Source organism: Excalfactoria chinensis, chromosome 3, assembly GCF_039878825.1.
Source record: "Excalfactoria chinensis isolate bCotChi1 chromosome 3, bCotChi1.hap2, whole genome shotgun sequence".
Classification (NCBI taxonomy): Eukaryota; Metazoa; Chordata; class Aves; order Galliformes; family Phasianidae; genus Excalfactoria; species Excalfactoria chinensis.
Window position 1 is genome coordinate 16,825,996 of NC_092827.1, and position 24,102 is coordinate 16,850,097.

The 24,102-nt window shown below is 37.3% G+C and overlaps 1 protein-coding gene across 29 annotated transcripts in view; it reads left to right on the top strand.

Annotated features, from left to right (window-relative positions):
• Positions 1-24,102, top strand: part of MYT1L (myelin transcription factor 1 like) — a 290,751-nt gene that overhangs the window by 144,976 nt on the left and 121,673 nt on the right. For 25 of the 29 annotated variants that reach the window (XM_072333541.1, XM_072333556.1, XM_072333544.1 and 22 more), the window contains 4 exons: positions 14,247-14,425; positions 20,661-20,715; positions 20,898-20,931; positions 21,233-21,295. In XM_072333541.1, the coding sequence (XP_072189642.1) occupies positions 20,661-20,715; positions 20,898-20,931; positions 21,233-21,295 (152 nt within the window). In that variant the 5' untranslated portion in view covers positions 14,247-14,425. The remainder of the gene's footprint in view (positions 1-14,246; positions 14,426-20,660; positions 20,716-20,897; positions 20,932-21,232; positions 21,296-24,102) is intronic. The other 4 variants (XM_072333549.1, XM_072333550.1, XM_072333551.1 and 1 more) reach the window with 1 other exon arrangement.

Genomic DNA, 24,102 nt, shown 5'->3' on the forward strand with positions numbered 1-24,102 from the left:
ATTCAGTTTTGTGTTATTTGTTATCCAGTAGGACGCACTGAATCACCCAGAGGAAGGGTAATCTTGTGTTGTAGTTCAATGAGACATGTTTTTGGCATAACACATTAATTTCAGTTGTAAGCATTTTATTAAAACAAAATATACTTTGCAGTTACTCTCCTGTGTGCAGTAGAATAATAGCACAATGAGATCATCTTGATTTTGAAATGGCATGTAACTCCATGGAAATTACTTCATTATCTAGTATTAATTACATTCAGTCATATTGAATTGCAGTGGAAGTGCCTTCTTTCAAATCAAACTCATCCAGTGTGATTTCATAGCATGATTTCATACTTACTTCAGTGCACTGGATGTGTGTACAAGACATAGACCTTCTGTAAGGGAGAAAAAGGGGCAGGCACTTAATTTCTTAAGGTAAAGCAGTCTTTATCTTTGTAGGCTGATGAATCTCTCTTTTGTTTCTTCCTGTATACCTTGGATATCATCTGCGCAGAACTTGAAATATCTTTACAACTGTTTGTATTGCATATTAGGAGTAAACAACCATTTGTATTTGCTGGTTTTATTAGGAAAGACACTTGACTTTTTGTTGTGTGCCTACATGGTATGTTGCTGCAATGCTATGCAGGCTCATGACCCAGAAAAATCATAACTGTGTTACCATGACTAAGCAAAGTCTAATTATCCCCTGCTTTGATTACTCTAAGTAGTCTGACTGCCCTACAGAACCTACTATTAGTATTCTGCCTTTGGTGCCAGAGCCAGCTCATCTGGTGGTATCTCAGAGGAGGGAGCTGAGTACTTCTTGTGGCAGTGTACTGCAAAGCATAGGCATATGCTTGATGTCATCATCACACATGCTTATTCTCTTCCACTAGGGGCAAAATTGTCCTTTTCAGTTTCAAGCTCTTCCCAGTTGAACCTACTTCCCTTTATCTGTCTGTGATCCCTTGCCTGCTACTGCGGGTCCTGCCTGCCTCAGAGACATTTTATTGCACTTCTGTTTATAACTTCTTGCTGAGTTCAAGAGTGTGTACTTACGGCTGCTGGTGCCAGCCCCTTCTTCACTTGCATTGCTGATTGTGCCTAGCTTTGTGTCTTTTTCTGGTTTATATCTTTTGCTGAAGACACAAGAAGAATGTTGGTAAGTGGTGAGGACATGAGGGGTCACATCACTGACCTCCTACCTGTTCCACAACCATAGGACAAGTGAAAATTGAGAAAGCAATTTAGGCTGATAGCCAGCCAAAGCAGAGGACACCAGCTGCATTACTAGGGAGCAAGAGAATGGGACGGAAAGCCACAGCCTGAACTAGGGGTTAGGCTGGCCTGGGCTCCAGTCAGATTTTCTTACATAACCTCATCAAAACTCTGATTAACCCCCAATTTTAATATTTATATATTTGCATGTAATAGAAATACAATATTTCATAGTTCCCTTCATCATGAAATAGAAACCCTACAGTTTCTCATGTTTTCTCTCTCTGTCTCACAGCCTTTTCTCCCCTGCCCACCTGAAGCATTCTTCTCTTTAATGGCTTTGTGTGCAGTTTAGGGACTTCTAGCATGTTCAGAAGCTCACAGGAAAGGATCTCAAAAATACTGTGTGACTGTCCCTTGCTAAATCAGCAGAAAGAGCTGTGACTCTACCAAATCATAAAGCAGCAATTAAGAATAACAGGTTTGGGAATGTGTCAAATCCTGTTCATTGCGCATAGTTTGACTTAGCAAGTACTGATATTTTTATGTAATTGTACAAAAATATATAAAAAAAGTTACATACAGTAATTAATACTTCTGTCACCATTGTTTAAATATTCTGATGTAATTACTGTTGTAGATATAATTTGCTGTTCTTTATTATCATTATTCATTGTAATACAGAGAAATTATGGGAATATGATTGTTGAAGACAGATACAGAAACATATTAACAATCAAATGCTTTATATACTAAAAAAAGTAAAGCATGTTTAGCTTTTTGTTTGTTTGTTTTTGTTTTTTTTGTTTTTTCCAAAATAGGCCTAGAATTGAAAGCATGATTTCAGTATTGAAAGGAATTTTCAGAAGTCTGTTCCGGATAAAGTTGGAAACGTAATAAAAATGTGTAAGCATGGTTTGCTGTTTCTAGGGATATTCTACGCCACCCTTGGCCTGTGGTTGCCCAGTTGCATCTTACAATGTATAAGTCTGGTATGCTAGTGAACTAAGGACATATGGCAGTGACCCAGATCAGCACAGTGACAGCAGGGATATCTACTGCTACCATCAGAGAAATAGAGCCCCCTTCTCTCCTTCCATTTCCATCATTGTTCTGATGTGATGAGATCTTATGCTACTTGCTTTATCTACAGGGAAACTTGTTTGAGTTTCAAGGGGACTCCTTATGCATGGATGTTTCTTGTTGATGACTTTACTAATCTTGTACTTATGCATGGACTCTTAATATTAAGTCAGTTTTGGGAGGAAAAATAAGACAATTTCATTCAATGCATTTAAGCATACTTACTATACCCAAATTACCTATTTTTTGGAAAATAAGTAAGGGTGAAAACAGCGTTGATGTCATTTCAAGTAGTTTGTTCCATATGACAGTGATAAAAACTTTGTTAGCCAAGGATGATAGATGTTCTGCAAAGCAGAGACAAACTCCACGTAAAACATACAAGGTAGAAGTACCACGGGTCACTCTCCCTTCAGTTACACTAATTCACCTAGGTGATGCTTACTTGAAAATGAAAATAATCCTCCAAAAGGGGGATAATTTCAATGACTGTGTTTACAGCTTAATGCTGCAAGTATTCATATAATGAAAATTCAGCACAGGTATAGAAATAAGGGGTTAGAAGTGGACTTCTTAAATCTGTTTCACTGCTGATTTAGCTCCACTGGGAAAAGCTATTGACCTTCCTGTTGCAGTCTTTCCTCCCTCCTAATTTCAGAACTGCTAATGTTTTCTGAGTTTGGTGAGATGCAATTATCACCTGCCACAAAGGTAAATGAAGTTCAGAAATGCTGAGGAGTTTGGCCAAACCAAACCATTAATGAATCCATAAACCATTGTCAGCTAAATCACTTGTGAGGTACCACTGCTTGGTGGGGCAATGCTCAAAGCTCAGTGTGATGTTCTTGACACACTGACCTGCCTATTTCAAATAAGTGCACAACTTGGTAACTATTTTATACTATCATTTAACTGAGATAACATAATAATATGTTTGGTTTGCTGACCATGTCTTTAAGAGATGCTTTCAACAACAGTTACTGAAAAGGAAGCTGTACTTCATAAGGCCTCATGAGCCTGCTTACAGTTGGGCTAAAGTTTGTCATTTTTCAGTAGGGATGTTGGGTACTTGCTTAGGCCCTATCATCAGTCTCTGTTGAAATTCAGTACTTCCATTTTATGCTCTGCTGTGCTTTTCCTCATGGAGAATATCATGGTGAGTGTTTAATGGATAGGCATTTTTCTCTGAAAAAAGTTTCATCCTATCTGCCAGTGTCTCTGCTGGGCTTAGCATATTTTTTGTTACACTTCAAGGCTTCCTGATAAAAAGTACTCCAAATACTTGCAGAACCCTCCAAGAATATTTACACAGGATCTGAAAAGAATAGTGTGCTCAGTCCAGCAGTGAGCCCATAGCAATTCTGGCGAAACTAAAACTAAAGAAACACATTTGCTTGTTGTCAGGTATTGTCCATACCAACAATACTCTTTATCCTGACTATCAAACAGTCAGAAATCATATGGCTTTACAACAAGACAGAAGTACTGGTGTAAATCCTCTAAACCCAAACAGAGGCATTGGGTGTCTGCAGAGAATTTTTAACGAACAGTCTGTCCATTCTTTAAACCAAGGCTTGCACTGCACTTGATGCATCTTTGGACATTAGTATTAGAATTTGAATGCTTAAATTGCAATTTAAAATGTAGAAGCTTCTTAATAAGTAGGGGAATCAGTAACAGGAAAATCAGGTTTTGATTTAATTAGCTTGATTTAATAACTTGCTTAGTTGTTATTTTCACAACACCATATAGTATCTGTATTAGCACCCTGGGCAGCTTCAGCTAAGGCAGGAGTATGCATGAGTTCCTTTAAGGTACAGTCATAATTGTTTTCTTTGGCTCTGGCATTATGTGTAGTATTGTATTGTGCATATTTTTATTCTTGCAACAACTGTCTTACGTAGTAGCTGCTCAGATATCCAGCACTGTGGTGTGAGATGGATAGCTTGTTATTTTTCCCTTGTGCTGGGATTCCCACTCATTTCCATGGAAACCTGAGGATATGGAGGAATATAGCATGGAAGTTATTGCTGTACTACGGTACTGAACTGTTTAGAGAAGCAGACATCGCCATGGTGTCTGTGAATACCAACATAGTTTTAGGACTGTCTGAGTTTGCATTCTAAAACCTATATTTTAAGGGAATTCTTTTTTTACAGTTATATTTTATTCAGACTTAGTTTTACATCCTTCATGTAGTAAACACGCCTTGCTATATAAATAGATTCATTAATGTTAAAAGAAAGGGCAGACATGCATGTAAGTGAATATACATCTATATATATATAATATATATATAATATATATATATACACATATGCATTTATATATACATACATACAGATGTGCACGTAAAATAAAAAATAAAACCACTAATATCTTTAATATCTTAATATCTTAAAACCATTAATATCTTTAGAATTGGTTTACAAAATAACTGCAATGGCTGTCACTTCAAAGGCTTTTCTAAGTCAAAAGCAAACAAAAACACATAGTGCTTTAGTGGGTTCCTCAATCGATAATAAAATGCCTGTGAATAAGACTAAATACACTTTTAAATGAAATAGCCGAAGAAATATGTCTTCTCCATTAAATTCAGAAATACAACTATCTAATTTTTCCCCCAAGCAGCTGGTGCACTACTATAGACATCCAACAGAGATGATGAAATCAGAGGTGAAAAATAATTTAGTGAATAAACAAACACAAATAAACAGGTCAGGAGAAGACAGAACTGATCAAGGCAACCATTTTGAGTACTATTCTCTTTGTCCTTTCCCTGTGCAACTTTTCAAATTTAGCTGATACATCCAGGTAGTAGATACTGGCAATGCACTGATTCTGTGGTCTTCTGCAACCTCTGCTAATAGTTGTTAGTCCTTCCTTTTTTGTTTTAGTGGGATTATCAGATTATGTTTTGAAATGATCTGTCCTATGATACTCCGTTACTGTTTCATCCACAAAAGCACAGAGATTGAGGCATTATGACTGAAGGAATGTGAAAATGCAACTTGTAAATGCCCTGTATGATTAAAAGACAGTTTCTCCTTTTAACTGGTTATGCTGTGATTTACAAGAGGGCATGAACTCTTCAAAGAGGGAAGAACAACAGTGGTTGCGAAACTGCTGTTTTATAAAATGCCTATAGATATCCTCAGTGATTTCAAATAAATCTACTGAAAATATGGATTAAATACAAAGAAATTTTGCTACGTCTGTATTCATTTACCTAGAATTTTCTACTCACTGAATTTCAGCTCTGTGTGTCCCCTGATAAATAGTACACAGAAGGTGTGGGGACTTAGGTTCAGTTTAAGAATTTGTGACTGCATCCTTTTGTTAGGCAGTGTCATAAGGGTACTGTTGTGAGTTAGCTTTGGATACCTTTCAAGGAGAGAAATAGAGAATTTAGAGGAAGAATCTTCATCTGTGGCTAACGCATGAAAAGGAGCCTGAAAAGAAAAAAATAAAGGCTAGCTAATAATATTAGATTATTTTCTGAAAGACACCATTTGTAGTGTTTAACAGTTACACAGAAATCTAAGCTTTCAGTTAAAACAATAAACTTTGTAGGTCCTGTGGCTGCACTTTGTAATCTTTAGGGACGTTAGTAATTTACAGTTTTGTTTCAGTAGATCCATAATAGGGGAGTTAATTAAAATCCCTGCAAAAAGGAAGTTCTGGATAAAACTTAAAGCACTGTGAAGGGCTACGAAGACTCACCTACTGACTCACTTTCTAGAACTGCAAAGATACAGCTTTAAGAGTTAAAACAAAACACAAGAGGACAGGAAGTATTGTCTGTCTTTGAGACCGTCTGTCACCAAATAGCTCGCTTAATTGTAAAAGCTCTGCTGTCCCAAAAGCAGAGTGCCTGATCTTAACAGATCTGTTGCTCATAATCTTTGTCCGGTGATTAGAGTCCTGTTTTGACATGGGTCAAAATCAAGGCAAGTTCATGCTACTAATGTAAAACTATGATAATCCAGTACTTGTGTTTGAGTCTGGTTAGACATACTATTAATTTCACTAGCCAAAATTTCTGAAACTTCTGTGGAGTTGTGTCTAATAGTGGCCTTTGGAAGAAGATAAATTACATAGATCTTCATGGATCTGTGGAGAAGCCTGATGCGTTTCTTCGAGTAGAGCTTACCAAAAACATCCAACAAAAATATTCTGATAATGGCTTTCTTTGTAATTTTCACTGTTTTACTAGCCTCTCTTTTATTAGTATTTTAGACAAGAGTATCGAATGAGCAAGGAAGAACTAAAATGTAGCACACCTCTCCTTTGCTGGATTCCCTGTTCAGGGTTATTTGCATTGGCTTCTCTCACCCTAGTGTACCAGTTCTCTTCTCGGAGCATCACATTTGTAGCTTATAAAAATGTAAAGTTACAGGTAGCACACACTTTACACTTTTAAACACATGTGGAAATGTTACCTCCAGTATTACTCTATGGCATCAAGTGGCTGTCAAACGTTTGCAAAGTGTTTTTCTGATCTGCAGTTCATGTTCTGTTGAAAATGCACAATTAAGGAAAAAGAGAAATCTTTGTCATTCGGTGACTTGTTAGGAAGATGAAATCCCTGCCCTTGTATCTGCTAACTGAGTTGTGGAGTATAAAAATGTTTATAATTACGATGTTTATAATTATAGCTGCATTTCTCTTCATTTGGTTGCAGTATTAGAATAACCAGTAACTAGAATATCATCAATGCTCAGGGGCTAACAAAGAGTTTGTTCTAGTATACTTAAATTTTTAAATTGTATATACTTAGTTTATATGCTCATGAATTTTCTTTACTTTTTTTTATAGAGAATTTATACATATTTTCCCTTCAGTCTGAGTAACACCTTCTTACCAATTAAACAGCAAAATCTATTTTTGACAAGGCTATTTGTATTTCCCTGTCTTTCACAACTCTGTCTCTCCACAGTGTTTTTGTCTTTAATTGTCTTCAGGCAGCTGTAGCCAATCTCCAGCTAGATTTTTGCTGTTAGTGGCTTTCTTCTCTGTCTCCATGAAAACAGTAGGGTTCTGTCATGTTAAGTTCTTCTAGGATGCACATTACTCATCTTTACCATAGTCTTAGGGAGTTCATCTAAGTATGTCTGCTCAGCTTTGAAAACATGAGTGTGTGTGTACATGTGTGTACACACACTTGTGGTGCTCTAGTGCACATGAGCTGTAATCACAGTCCAGAACTTTTATTTTGCCAAATGCTGTACAAACATGTGTTGCCACAGAAGACTTGCAGTCTAAACAAATAAACGTGTTTCAGTTTTTATGTCAGTGGGACATGTCATGTGTTCAAGAATCTGCATAGTATGTAGACTGGTATGATCTAATCTAAAAAATCATACCCATACCTAACTTTATGGTCATAATGTATACTCATGGCATATTAGTTATACGGTGCATTTCAGATATTTTTAACTGTTTCATTTGTAATATACATTTATGTATGCATATTTACAATGTGAGTTGGTATACATGCTTAGTTTTAGCTTCCTGTATGTGTGATAGTTTTGCCTGATTGCATCATGTATCCACTCATACAGATGTACAGCTCAGGGAAATACTTTTGCATTACATTGAATCATAGAATCATAAGGTTGGAAAGGATCTACAAGATCATCTAGTCCAACCGTCCTCCCATTACCTTTGCTACCACAAGCCACTAAACCATACCTTGTCGCTCCTCATCCAGACACCTCTTCAACACTGCCAGGGATGGCAACTCCACCACCTCCCTGGGCCATTCCAGTGCCTGACCACTCTCTGAGAGAAAAAGTTTTTCCTTATGTCTAATCTAAACCTCCTTTGTTGGGAGGTATCCATAGAAACTTGTGTCCATTTCCTCGTGTCCTGTTTATTGCGTGGGAAAAGAGGCTGAGCCCCTCCTCATCACAAACCTCCCTTCAGTAAGTTGTAGGCCTTGTTCAGAAGGTCTTCTATAGACATGCTAGATGTTGGTTTATGTGAAAGAGTGTCATAATATCTTGAAAACAAGAATCACAGAATCATATGGGTTGGAGATCATCTAGTCCAACTCTATGCTAAAGCATGAGGAGCACTAAGCCTTTTTTGTTGCTGCAAGTTTTGTAAAGGCAGATTCTCCTACTGTTGCTAGCGCTGTGCTTTTCCATAGGTGGAAAGAACAAACAGAATTTTGGGTGTCCTGTTTCCCTGTCTTGGGAAGTTAATAGTTTATCTGCATTTGCTAACATTCTCTCACCCAGACAGCTCAGTATCACAGAATTGCACAGGGTCACAAAACTGCAGGGTTTTGAAGGGAAAACATGAGAAATCAAACAGAGTGTGACTGAGCAAGGACTTGCTGGCCATGAGTCTGGTGGCCTTCTACAATGGAGTGATGGCATCAATGGACAAAGAAAGGGCGCCTGGACTTGTGCAAGGCCTTCAACATGATCCTGCATGACATCCTTATTGCTAAATTGGAAAATCTGGATTTGAAATCTGCAATGTGTCCAGGTGGAGGCTGGTGATAAGCGGTGTCCTACGGGGGTCCATCTTAGGATCAGTGCTCTGAGACATCTTTATCAATGATATGCATGATGGGATTAAGTTGTACCTTCAGCTGGTTTGCTGATACTGCCAAGACGGGTGGTGCAGTGGATGTGATAGAAGTAAGGGATACAATTTCCCATTATTACAATCTGTATCATGGAAATAAAGCCTTTACACCATTGGTTCTGAGTGGATGATGGTATAGTAGGAAAGCATATCACAAAACTGATATTAGGCATGCAGAATTGTGTTTTTGAAATCCTCAGTTTTAATTCTAATATCCTAATTCCAGTATCACAGAAACAGATTCTTTCTCACTGTTCGGTGAGTAACTGTTTTGCCTTTAGTCAGGAGGCAAGAGGCAAATCTCAACCGAGGGCAGAATACAAGCAGTTCTATGTATTTGCTTTAAGTGATTTGAATTACAGTATCATCAAAATTTGTTCTAGATCTTAAAACTCCTTCAGACAGCATAAACATCTGAAGCATGAAGTCTCTTCTATGTCTAGTTGAGAAAAACCATACTTTTCAATTTGCTTTAAAAACAACTTTATATGAAGTAAGAGAAATTACAGACAGAAAAATGTAATGCATTGTGCCCTTGCTGCTAAGATGACAGCATTCCTGGCTGCATTAGGCAAAGTATCACCAAAAGAGATGTGATCCTTCTCTGCTCAGCACTGGTGAGACCACACTGAGAGTGCTTCCAGTTCTGGCCTTGCAGTGCAGAAGAGCATGGACATACTGTAGAAAGTCCAACACAGAGCCACCAAGATGATCAAGGGATGGGAGCAGTTCTTGTATGAGGGGGGAGGATTAGGGAGCTGGATCTGTTTAGTCTGGAGAAGTGGAGGCTCATAGGGTTTTCATCAGTGTCTGTAAATACCTGAGGGGACAGTGTAAAGAGGATCAAGCTAGGCTCTGAAAATAGTGGTGCCCAGCACCAGCAAAAGAGGCACAGTCTGGAACAGAGAAGGTTGTACTTGAACACCAGGAGCACTTCTGTGTAGTATGGGTGCTGGAGCACTGTCTGCCCAGAGGCTGTGAAGTTTCCTCCTTGGAGAACTCCAGAAATCTCGTGGATTTGATGCTGGGCACAGTGCTCTGGGTATCCCTGCTGGAGCAGGGGCTGGGCCGGTTGGACCCAGATGACCCTGCCAACCTCAACCAGTCTGTGATTCTGTAGTTGTGTTATATGTATGTCTTGGTCAGAGATTTACAAATTAGCATTCATTATTGCTTTTTCATTTATTTATTTATTTATTTATTATTGTTATTGTTTGCATTTTGAGTATTGTGCAGTTTTGTTTTAGGGTTAAAAGTTTGCAAGGTATTGAACAACTAAGGTAGGTGCTTATTTTATGCAACAGCTGCAATAATCTGTGATCCAGTTTAATGTATGCTAATTATGTTAGCAGTGCTATGATTGATATTTTACTTGTCTCCCTTATTAATTTATCAACTAATTGTTGCATTTCTAATAGCTACAAGCTATTTATAACATAACCTTTGATAAGCAGAATGAAATGCACACTGACAGAAGCAAACATTTCTGATACCATGTGGTTCTGAGTTAGTTGCTATCACTCTAAGTAGGCAAGAACTAGAAATCAGAAATAAGTTTTCATTGCTGTGAAGTAGTGAGTGAGAAAGAAAGGATGCTAATCTGCTTACTTAATGCCAACATTAGTTAGCTAGTCTTAATATATTATTTTTTTACTGTCTTGTTTTTATTGTAAAGATTGATAATCTACTAAACTGTATGGGCTCCATGGTGGTCTACACGTGTTTTTAGTTTTTTGTTTTCTTTTTTTTCCTTTTTATTAAGGGTTTCCTCTTTGCTTCTGTGAAATACTTGTGTTCTTTTTTGTATTGTACATACCCACTAGACTTAATATGCACTTAGTTCACTTGAGTTGACATACGTTTAATCAAAATCTTAAGCATAGGTCCCATCTTTTTAAATTTTTTAATAATGTTTTCAGTTCACATGGAGCCTTGGTCTGCTTTTTTTTTTTTAATCTAAAATGCTCATAGTTTTCTTCAGTTATTGTCAGTCTCAATCAGTGCCACTGTTGTTTACTGCGGGTTCTATACTGGATCAGCGAACTTTAGTATATGAATCATTTATGGTATATTTCTGAATTTTAGATAGTAGATGTCACATTTAAAAAGCTGTTATCCTGGTTTTTATATGCACCCAAACTACACGCATGTATGCTGTCACATAATTACATTCACTGATATCTATTTGCACACATTATGACTTGGCTGATACAAAGGCCCACTGTGGACATCTTTGATCACACATATTAGTGTGAGCTCCTCAGTGAAAAACATTATGCATGAGCATCCCAGATAAGCTTAAATTGTGTGTTCAAAGCTCATCTTTCTTCCTCTTGGCTTCAGAAGAATGAGTGTTTTTATATATTCCCTATTCAAAAGGTGAGTCAATTGAAAGTAAACCAACAGATTTCTCAATTTAATTACAGGCTCAAATAATGTAGGTCAGTTCTGAAGGGTAAATCCAAACCTGATTAAAAACATGCGCTAGATAAGCAAACAGGCAACATATTTTTACTTCAGTACTCCAATTCCCTCTTCAGAGGACAAAGTCCTTCACTCGCTGTGACAGAGCTAGAAGTGAAATTTGTCAAGCAAAGTGGGGCAGATAAAGTCTTCGTTTTCCCTCTCATTTTCTACAATGATCATTTGGTTTACAGCTGCTAGGAGTTACAGCTCTGCTGCTTGCTGAACTGTGGGGACATATCAGTGCCTTTATGATTCTGCAGAGCTGTAAGCTCTTTTCCAGGAGGCTTGCCAGGCACAACCCTTGTAGGTGTGATCAAAGGGCCTCTAGGCCTGAACTGAATGTATGTGATTCAGGCTAGCAAAGAGGTTGAAACACAGCGTGATCATGATTACAGTCATTAGGAGATCCAAAGCTGAAGCAAAAACTCTGAAGTTATCACCACTTTGACCTGAATTTCCACGATTGTGCTTTGGCTTTTTGTTCAGTGGTCTAAGTCCTGTGTATGATGATAGGTACAACATTACTTGTTCCTCAATGCTGTTGCAGGTTATTAGAGTGTTCCACAGTTGGTTTGTCCTCTGTTCTCCTAGGGTTTAATGATAATTTGAGAATATGTGTTGCTAATACCTTCTATGAGATTTTCAGAAGGGACTGGGTTATGGCCCTTTGAAAACAGATACATTTCAGCCAATAAAATAAGTGCTTGCAGGGATAGATCTTCTAAATATTAGACAAGTAGAAATATGGATACTTTCATTTGGCATACTGTACTCAAAATACCACAATGTGTATATATATATGTATATATATAAAATAAATGTATATTTACATATTGATGCTTATTCAGAACACAGACTTCTGTGAAATTCAAATTGCTCCTGGACTCATAAACTCATAGAATCATGCAGGTTGGAAAAGCTCACAAAGGTCATCTAGTCCAACCATCCCCACCATGCCCACTCCTAGCAAGGTCTCCCTGCTGGGGCAGCTATTAATGTTTAAACCCCATTAGTTAAATGTAAGCCTGTCTTTTGGAACATATATCCCCCACACATGTATGCGCACACAGCTGGCCAAGAATCCCCCAGTCCCATAGCCCACTCCTGTGTTCTCACTTAGGGTGCAACTCACATATGGTGCAAATTTGGTTCAGAATCTCCATCAACAAATCAAATTGCATTCTTTCTTAAAGTTCACAAAGGCTTCAGCTGCTTATCTACCCACTTTAGAAGTGTCATTATGTACTTTTGTTCATGACCACAAGAAATTGTGGTTTTAAAAGTTCCAAATATTTTTTTATCTATTGTTTCTGATTCTTCCCATAAATATTACACTCAGTTTTAATCTGTACTTCTGCCTGCTTCCCTGACTGCTATACAAACCAGTTCTCTCTTTAATTTTATTTCATTAATATAAGTCCTTTGAATCAAGAACTGTGCTTTTGAATTTCTAGCTCCAGTGGAAAGAGGCACAGATTCTTGTTTGAGCCTATCTATAGGGTTGAGATAAGAATTGTTACAGCAATGGGAAAACCTTTACAACATTTTTTCTTCATATATGAAAAATTATATGGTCTCACTTCAGAAATGCTTATATATAGGATGATAAAAATCAACATGACTGAAGTTCTTGAGATTTCAATATTGCATGGTCCCCGTTAGCACACACACTCATCATCCTTACTATTAGCAAAGGAAGCATCATGGAACAGAATCACACTTGAGGACTTGCTAAGGAGAGACGTTGCGCTTGTATTCAAGCATCACTGTTGCACAAGCCTCAGTTGCATGAGAAGGCGTGGGCTAGGTCGCAGATTTGAGACTAGGCATTAGGACTTGATATCTGATGATGAGTTTTTCTGAGGACAAACCTGATTATTTTAGTGGGAGATATTTAGTGAGGGGGAATTTGAGTTGCTGAGTTGTGTAGACATATTCCAATCTCCCCGTTAGAAGTTTTAATTCTACTACAGCTTGCATACCAAAGCCTACTTAGTGATTATATCCAAATTGAAGAATCCTCTCTCTAGGTGCTACAGATCCAGTGCCATATCTCCTTAAATCTAGTTACCCTTCTATTTTCTCATCCATCATATCAATCAATGGGAAATAAAACACAAAAAAGAAAACTAGTAAAGGAAGAAATGCTTAAATTAGTTGTGTGCAATTTAGCTCTTTTCGTTTCTAAATGATAGGAAGCCAATGAGAAATACTTGAAGGTGTTTCCTATCTTCCCTCCAGGGTATTTCAGTTAATCCTAAATGTGTTTCTTTACAAAAGGAATATGTGGTGAACATGTGAGTTTACCAAAAGTCTTCTTATTCAGGTCTGCAACTACAGATTCAGGTGGAGCTAGCAGTGTTTGTGCTAAAGAAGGATGGGATTCCTTCTCTGCACTACAGCAGGAGAATGAGTCATACTCAAAGTTAGTGAGCAAGTCCCAAGGATATATTCTTCTGGTTTTTTTTGGCAAGAAGGACTGTCCTTGATATTAATAAATGTTTGCACAAAGGAGTAATTTATGTTCTAGCCATCAGTCTCATCAGATGCTTATTGTATCCATTTGTAATTCATGCCCTTAACTTCTTTTGTCTTCTCAAATATTCCCCTGGAACTCTGCTCTAAGAGGATTTAACTGTATGTTGGTATCTTTGTGAGGGAAAGATTAAAATCTGATAGTTGTTTATAAAACTTGTTGTTTTACTTAGGGTATTTTAAAATATTTGAAATAAATTTCAGATGTCTACACTAAGAAAGCACCTAGGTTGGTGGAAAAAGGGTCTGAAAGGACAGGGGAATTGCTTTCCCTTTTTCCTGACCTTTCCTTAAGCACTCAGGTATTTTCTTAATGTGACTTTCTTTCCTACATTTTTTTTCTCTGTTTTTTCTTGTAGATCCAATCATCAAAAATAAGTGCATTAAAAATTGGGTGAATCTTTCAAGTTTTCTGTGAAAATCAAGATCCTGAATAAGAGGATTGAAATATTGAAAACAGATTTCAAAGGACTGACTATGCATATAGAGTGATAACGGGACACAAGAACACTGTACCAAAAGTCTTGTTACAGTTGAGGTAAATGGCATCTTCTGCTTTTCTTTCATCCACAAATGCAGCCATTTTGTCACAGAATGCAATTTCTTTACAGGACTGGGGTTCATAAGGCATAAGTTAAGGGTCAGATATTGTTATCAGTTCAAGCTTAGTCTGTGCTACTGAAACTTGGGGAAGGGGGAGGTCTGTTATAGGTTTTGTATCACTAACTCCAGCTGAAAACTCAGTTGAGTAGAAAGCTCTGCATTGACTGAAGGGATCAGATTTCTACAAGTAAAGCAAAGATGTTTTGTCATGTGCAAAGTTAAAGTTTTATACATACTCAATGATATCAGGTTTACATTAGCTAGATCTGCACATATTAATTTCCCAAAATCTTCACTTTATTTTCTTCTTCTGCTAAATGGTAGCATCTCCAGATGCAATGATATATCTATGACCGTGTTTGGTCAGATAGTTTATAATTTCAACTTAGTTTAAATTAAAAAAAAAAATAAAAAAAGTGCCAAAATCTTGGGTCATTCAATGTAAGATCACATATAATCACAGAATGGCTTGGGTTAGAAGGGACCTCGGAGATCATCAGGCTCCAACATCCCCGCCACAGGCAGGGCCAAAAAACTCCACATTTAACACTAGACCAGGCTACCCAGGGCCCCATCCAACATGGCCTTGAACACTTCCAGGGATGGGGAATCTACAGCATCTGGGTAACCTGTTCCAGCACCTCACCACTCACTTTGTAAAAAACTTCCTCTGATATCCAACCTAAATCTTCCCTCCTTCAACTTAAAATAATTTCCCCTTATCCTGCTATCATCTACTCTCTCAAGAAGTTGACTCCCCTCCTGGAAATCATTGTGTACTGTGGGCAATTGCAGACCCTGGTCACATAAATATTCTTAATTTTCTCTTGAATAAATTTTATTCCATGTATTGTATAATGTATCAGAATTTTTTGGACTCCATCTTATTGCTTTGATTCTTTCCTGACTTTTCTCAGTATTCGAGCACTCTCTCTGAGATTGCTTCTCTGAACAGTTCAGTCGGTACCGTTAGAAACTGAGTGTGTCTGTCTTAATGCAAATTAGAATGTGTTATTTATGGAATAAGCTGTATATCAGGAATCGATGAGTCGTTTCTGAAGCATTTCATTATAATAGCACTACAATAGCAAGCTTGGGAAGGAAGAAAACCTGATTTAAGGCTCTTAGTGTCTTCATGTCTTTTCAGACATCCAATGAATTAGAGCTATAGTGAAACTATACTTCACTAAGCACACTTCTGAACTAGTTTTGGAACTTCAGACTGAACCTCTAATGCTGCATGCCTTTAGCAAGAAATTCAGAGAGACTGACAATTTTAACAAGAAGGATCATTTTATGGTCTACCTGTCTGCTGGGAAAGAAAGTCTGCATTACCTCCTTGCTAGCGAGCAAAACTTGCCATTTGTCCTGGAGTGGAGCCCAAAGCTCTGGATCCCTCACAGTTGGCAGCCCTGAGGAAGCACATATGGTAGCTATTTGAGCACAGCTAGGAGATAGGTAAAGTGGTGCTGACAGTAGAAACTTTTGGGAGCTTATCTGCAGCCCAAGTATGATGAGACTCGCAGGCTTAAATCTATATACTGAGAAGTCTCTAACAGGGTATCAAGCAAGCTAACAGAAAAATAGGTATGGTTTGGATGAAAACTTGCCCCGTTATCAAAGTTGCTGACCGTATCTGAGTACCTTAGTGGCTTTCTGGAAAATTTTTATAGCCTTTAAGGTTGAACAGCTACAGATCACACTGTGCCCTTTAGCTAAAGCAGTAATTGCTCATGATTGTCTGGTGGTCCAGATACTCTTCAGTGTTACTGCCTTGCAGATTATGAACTTTGGTCTTTCAAGCATGGTCTACTTTCTTTCCTCATAGATAAAGCACCTTGGAAGTGGCATGTTGTTGAGATGAGTTAAATCTGCCAGGCAGTTCAGGCCAGTATATATAATTGGCCTGTCTCCAACATTGTTTATCACTTCACTAATTTTTGCAATATCTGCATATTTCAGTAGCATATAAACTTCCAGGGAATTGGTGACAATACTGACTATTAAAGGGCTGGAACATATAACTGTGGGATTATATCTCAAAGGCTAAATATGTAGTTTTCATTTTTACAATTATTTTGTAAAGAAACTTTTTGCACAAAATAGTTGCTTGGTTTTTCTTATTTCTGGAGAAATATTTGTTAACCATTATGAATATGCTGATGTTATAAATACTTATTCACTGAATATTGAATAAGAGACCGTGAAATGTTTAGAAGGTGTCCAAGTACACGATATCCTAACATAGCTACCTTTATTAACAAATTTAGAAACATCATCAAAAAGCAGTTTCAGGTGTGCCTGACTACAAATTTTCCATGATAAAGTGTTGGATGGTGCTAATTATGCCATTATCTTGAATCCTATATCAGTTCTTATACGATGTTGCTAAGGGTCAATTTCAGTAAAATTATATAAGCGTGCCTCACCATCCTATCAGCGCTTAGTAAAGCTCAGTTTAGACTGCTGCAGTTGTGGTTATTTCAGAATTTGTCTTCAGTTCCCAAGCATTTCCTAAATATTGCAGCATTGTTGTATATCAACAGCAATGCCTAGGAGAGCCATCAGTCCTGGTTAATTTGAGGGGATAATGTCTGGGACTGCTGATTTTAAAATGGCAAATGGTTGTTGTTATTTTTTATTTTTTGGGGGGTTTATTAATAGTAGCATTTAGTTATCTATGTGTCTTAACTGCCTGCACCCTAGTGACCACAAAAAATAAATAAATAAAAAAAATAAAAAAAATTAAGCTTAATATAAAATGTTTTTGTTTGTTTCATATGAGAAAATCTGCATGTGAAATATATGGGGGTTGGACTCCCTGACCTCTTGAAGTCTCTTCCGAACCCTACAATTCTCTGATTCTGCGAAATGTAGAATAACATACATGTGAAAATTGTGAGGAAGTTTTCATTTGTGTGAGCTAATAGAGCTAATAGTAGGCCATGGAGCAGAATACTGGCCACAGAAATTCCAGCACTGCGTTCAGAGTTTCCTCTGGTAGGAGGTAGGTGTCATGTAGAATTTCAAGAAATGGCTTGCTCCCAGAATCAAATGTTGAAAACATTGGGGTGAAAAGACTGAAGATTCAATATGACAGAGTACTGAAGAGCTGTGAGTGAACGTATAAATAAAATCGCATTGCCTAAATGTAGTCACCTACCATCCTTTGAGATGTCCTAGAGCATCCCAAGACGTATTACCATATATGAAAAGGCATCTAGGTCAGAAATACAGGTTTATGCCTTTCTAGAGGAACATCAGGTTACATAGGATACACCAGCATGCCTGCAGGTTTTTCAGTCTTTTTTTCATGTCTTTGATCTTACTGTAGATCTGGATCACATGGGGGCTTTTCCGCCTTAGTGACAGGATGAGGGGAAATGGCTTTAAGCTGAAGATTTTGACTTGGTGTTAGGAAGAAATTCTTTACTGTAAGGGTGGTGAGACACTGGAACACGTTACCCACAGAGGTCATGGATGCCCCCTCCCTGGAGGTGTTCAGTGTGAGGCTGGATCAGGCTTTGAGCAGCCTGGTCTAGTGGGAGGTGTCCCTGTCTATAGCCAGAGAGTTGGAAATACATGATTTTAAAGGTCCCATCCAACCCAAACCATTCTATGAGTCTGTGGTTCTTTGACTGCCAGAATAGTTAAAAGCAAACTCTGCACTCTTGAATTAAAGCGCTTATTTAGGTTTTGAAATACACACTAATCTATTTTGTGGTGTGCCCCTTAACAGCTGGGGGAGCGTTTCTAGGTTCTGTTTATAACAATTCTTTCTGATAGTGGCAAATGATGCTAGATAACATTTTCTATTTTTTTTTTTTTTTTAAACATAATAGGCTAAAGATCAAATAACTCCAATTTTGGTGTCCTCACATAGCCTTATGCATCACATGAGTTACAGAATGGTACTGTTTTCTTGTCAATGAATTGAAAAGAGTGGTATCATCATCTGATGGCTAATTTGTACATTCCAGAGATGTTATTATCTGCTTTGACAGGACAACTTGAAAATCTTGTTTCTTACATGTAACTGTTGGTTAACTGGACTTACAGAGTCCCATGCCAAGGACTGATGTGTTAGGACTAAACTGCACATTGTGTGCACACCTCCACAACCCTCCTTCTTTGGTGGTCCCTGTGAGGTAATGGCATAAACTTGCTACAGAATCCTTTTGGCCTGCATACATAGGCTTCTTTGTGGTGGAAACCAGCTTTGTTCATTTTAGTTTCTGTTTGTTCATTTGTTTAATATTTTCCTGAGAGAAATTGCAAGTGAGACTCATTCACTTTGCAGCAGGAATGCAGAAGGTCCCTGAATAGTTTGAAACTCAAGTTAGAAGTGTTTGTGTGGAATTAGGACATACAGTTGATGTACATCAAGCCTAGGGGTTGAAATCCATCAGAGTGTGAACTCAAGGTGTAGAGTAGACAGAGATTATGTTCAGTTTAGGCATCCATATCAGGTATCCAGAGGTATGCCAGGTATTTTAGAGTCAACAGAGAGCTAAACAGTGGAGGCAGAGGTGCCTACAGACTGACGGAGCCCATGTTAAAGCTGTACCTCTGGATGATGAGAAGGCTTGTTCCCCAAGCTCTGATGGTGATGCTGACTGGGTGAAGCTCAGTTATTCAGGCATAGACAGCAAATGCCATTTCTGTCACCAGAGGTTCAAACATATTCAGAGAGTCAGCAAATACAGCAGAGGACCTGCATGTGCCCTTTTGTATCTTTCTGGACTGGCAATTAGAGGCTTGACGTGTTACCTTACGGTACTTCAGATAATACCATTGGTTGACTATGATGGGAGCCAAAGATATATATATTCACATAGCTATACAGAGGTATCTTAATGAAACACGCTCTAGATGATGCAGAGGTACACAATGGAATTGAAGCCCCTTAAGTGTAGGCTGCTGCTATAGTAGCTTTTGTGATTTGTGCTTATTTTAGAAGGTCATCCCTAAAGAGTGGAATAAATCATGCTGCCAGGAACCAGGTGATGAGTACCAAGAAGCAGAGCTAAAGTGGCAGTGCAGAGTCTTGTGGAAGTGGTCCTTTCTTTCCACTAAATGCCTGCCACCCACAAGTTTTATTGCTTTGGCTGTTTCCTTTTGATACAATGAGTCAAGGGAGCTCTAAACTGGTAATTGTTTTTATTTTTTTCCTGAGAGAACCTGAGCCACAAGGTCAGCATCTGTGCTTCCCGACCTTTCTAGTATCATCTCTATGTATAGACTACCACAGATCCATCTTGCCATCCCATTTTTTTCCACATGCAAAGTAGCTGTTGATGCAGATGCTGCATAGATTTTCAGGGACATGGTCTCTCAACAGAATTCAGTGCAATCTGCTTGCATTGGACAAAATTATAAACACTACTAAGCCTGTGCAATTTCACCTGCGAAAATCTGGTGACAACAGTATGTGGAAGATAAGAAAAATCCTTGTGGCCCTATGGTAACTACTACAGATCAATGCTTATACTGTCAGCTCTAATCAGCAGCCCTACCTGTGAAAGATGTAGGATTTCTGTGTATTTATCCCTGCAAAAGGAGTCATGTCTAATAGAAACAGTGTTTTTATAACAAAGGTAAAGATTAAGCCATTTTTATCAAGTGGGCACGTTCCTGAATCTAGAAAAGCTCATCTAAACAGTGAAACATGCCAAGGTCGTAGCACCATACAAAATAACATGAAATGTGTGAAGTTCTAATGATGACTCTTTATCTCCTTTTCTGTCACTATACTTTCCTCTCCCAATGCAAGCTATTTGGTTAGAAAGCAATCCATAGTGTGGAACCCACTGACTTTTAATTTTAAACTGTACAGAAATCTATTGCACCCTTGTTTCAAAATAAGGATGTTACCAGGGCTCTCTATCAGAAATACCCTTTAGAAGGTAAGAACTAGCACTTTGTTGCACAAAATGTGCTAAGAAATCAGGGCATGCAAATGGGCTGATTAAAGCAGAAATTACTGCATTTTCTTGTTTTTAAGCGAACGCAAAGATCCGAAAAATCCTTTGTAAGGTGGACTTTCCCTTACGGGATAAAATGGAATTAAAATAGTGTCAATAAATTGTGTGAGAGACTGTATCAGTCTGTGCATTGATAGTCTGTGCATGCAGGATAAGAACATTGACTGCCTGCTAATCTATTCCCAGATGGAGGTGGATGCAGACGAGAAGCGCCATCGCACACGCTCCAAAGGTGTTCGAGGTACGTCTCCTGCTTCAGTAAATCACTCAAGGCTCCCGCTCAGGGTGACCTTCATCCTCCAGAATCTCTTTGCACGATTCATTCTGACCCTTGCTTTTACACAACCTTCCTGGTAATTTTCTGTAGAAGAGGGGTACTTGTAATAGATGATAAATCTTTATATATTTTCCATCTCTCTGCAGTTCCCGTGGAACCAGCCATACAAGAGCTGTTCAGGTTAGTGCTCTGAGTGTAAAATGTATCCCCATTAGCAATTTAGAAAATTCATGCCTTTTAATGGGTATAATGCACTTTCAAGTTCATTGGTGGTTTGCTCATGCCCTGCTGCACTGATGAAATTAATTCCCTCGAGACTTGCTAATAAAAAGCATCCCCTCTTTTTTTTTCCCTTCAGTTATTTGATTTCTCTCTCTCTGTCTTTGTTGCCCTCCATCTCTGTAATACCTCCTGCCTGCTTTTAGTATAATTTTTCTGCAGCACACCCGCACCTATATAATTAATTCTCTCTCTTTTGCAGCTGTCCCACGCCTGGCTGTGATGGCAGTGGTCATGTTAGTGGCAAATATGCAAGGCACAGAAGGTAATATCTGTAATTTTTCATAATTATTGAAGATATTTGGTAAACAAGTCAGTTGGCATGAAAACAAGTCAGCTGGCATGACCTTGATAAACCAAACAAGGATAAAAAATTGAAATCAGACCTAGAATCTATCTGGATTCATCTCTTTTTCTTCTCTCTCTCTCTCTTTTTAAAGCAGTGTTTTTAATTTGTCTTTCTTGTTCTGTGTTCTTCAAAACCTTTGAAATTTCTACCATGCTTAAACATCACATAAATTAAAAACTATAAATGCAAATAAGGACAGGTCCTAAACCCTCCTGTAATACTCACAGGGTGATATCAATCTTAACCATGGAGGTGAATTTCACACATAAAACTAAACCAAGTTCTTACTGAGTAATCTTGTTCCATTTTCAGTCTTCTCCCAGTTTTTTTTTTTTTTTCACGCAGTTCTGTTGATCATGTGTTACAAAGCAGAATTTGGCCTTGCTGACATGTTGGTGCCATTGTGATTTCTGTTCTTTAATGAATTTCATAGCTAAATGAGAGCTTCCGAACACTGTGAGTTTGATCATCTGGTTAGGTTCAAGGGTCAAAGCGTAAGACAAAAGCATTAATAATAAGACTTCTGGATTCAAATATTGCTCTATAGTTATAGATATACTTACTCAAGATGCTGAACTATGATACGTTGAGAGATCTCCATTAAGAAAATATATTTAAATGTTTACTACTTACAGTTGTGTTAATAGTAGCATTATGTTACACATATGTACATGTGCTTTAATTTTTAAATTAAATCAATTTAGAACTCAGTATTTAAATTTATCTGCAATGTGAATGTTCAACATTGTCCTGCACTTCTGTATAAAACAGTATTTATTTACTAAATCGTTCATGTATTGGCTTCTCATGGAATATTTAACAAAAAATATCAGTGTTTAAGCTCAAGGACACATTAACTTTTCTTGTGTGCAGTGCATTTCATTTAACATATTTTATACAGCAGACTGTTTTAAATGACTGATGTTTTGGCCATGTGAAGAGAAATGTGTTCATACTACTGTTAAATTCTTCTGGAACTGTTAAGATTTTTTTTCGCTATTGACTTATTCAGATTTTAAAGCATTCATAGTGTTTACACTTAGAAGAATGCATATTTAGTGCCAAATTTGATAGCTGATTAATAGTGAGGACACGGGACATGTTTTTTATGAATTAAATGGAAATTATGCAGTTGGACTTTATGATATTTGTAGGTTCCTTCCAACTTCTGTCCTATTTTATCTTGTCCTATCCTCTTCTATCCTGTTCTGTGCATTCATGGTTGAGGCATTTATCTGAAAAATGCAAAATGCAAAATAGTGAGCTATCGGTCCACTTGGTGCTAGACATGTCCTTTCTTAACAATGAATGAAGCTTAGGAACAAATCAAGAAAATACTTCCAAAATTAAAACAAGAAATTGATGTTCCTGATACTAAAATTAATTTGAATTACATTTTTAAAATATGAAGCGTTACATGTTGTTGTTTAGGTTTAATTTCATAATCCTTTTTTTAATCATAAAAAATGAAAATCTTTTTGTGATAGTTTGAAGGATTTGGTTAAATTGGAACTCCAATATAGGAGAATGAGCCCAAACAACTCTTTTTGAAACTGTTAGTGATTTCTCATTTCAAATCATGTTTTTCTTTCTCCATTTTCTTCATGTAAATACAACCTTCATCAGTAATTAATGAATGGCACCAGATCCTTCTTTTCCTTCAAAAATTTAACAAGAACAAGCAGTTAAATGATGTGATTATTATGTCCTTTCTGGCTACAAGATCATGACTACATTCATTTCTTTATGTTTCATGGGATTTACACACTGTTTTCAAAACCAATAATTTTGAAACCACACAGAACAAAATTCTTTAGCAAAATAAAATAATAATATATATATATATGTGTATATATATATATATATATAACATTTCTTCTGAATTACACAAACTTTTACCTGTGCTTGTCTGATATTAGCTTTTTGGGGTAGGGAGAAGGGAAAGGTATAAGGTTTGAAAGGATTACAGGCAGTCTTGAGGCATCAGTTCCATACTTTGTTTTCTTAACATGACTCTTGTTTGCCAGTACACAAACAGACAGAATCTCGGAACTGTTAATTAAATGAAAATTTAGGGTGGATGTAGAAAAAAATAAAAATTGGAAATATATCAAAATTTATTTCTTCTTAGGAATTCTTAAGTGTTTTAAATTGTTTTCTTACCACTCCAGTTGCCAATCTACTGGTCAAAATGTATTGAACTAACATACGTCTCATTTGATGTAGAAACAAAATGTATTTGTTGAGGTTTACAATACACCTGTTTCCTGAAACAGCATTTTTTTTTTTTTTTTTTTAGTCTGATCACCTCGTAATTTAAAGGTTTTGAAAAATCTTGAATTTTTATTATTTATTTTTTTCCCCCTAATTTTCTGTTTGGGTGGGAAAAACCATCCAACTTTTCTTCCAAAGAAATCAAACTATCTTAAAAATTTTATGTGTTCAGGTGCTGCCTAACTCAATTCCATTTAGGCCCACAGGGTATTTTAATGAGGTTAAGACCCTTCCATTCAGAACATCAGACTAACTCATTATAAGAAATGAAATACATTTCCTTTCACTAGATGCATTCAGAGCTCTCTAACATTATTCTGTTTTGAGAGGTTTTTGTTAATAACATTATGAAGTCTGTGGAATTTTTGGTTTTGTTTTGTTTTCAATATATTTATGTTAATATAATTTTGTAATACCAATATTACAGTGAAAACAGTGTTCATATGCTA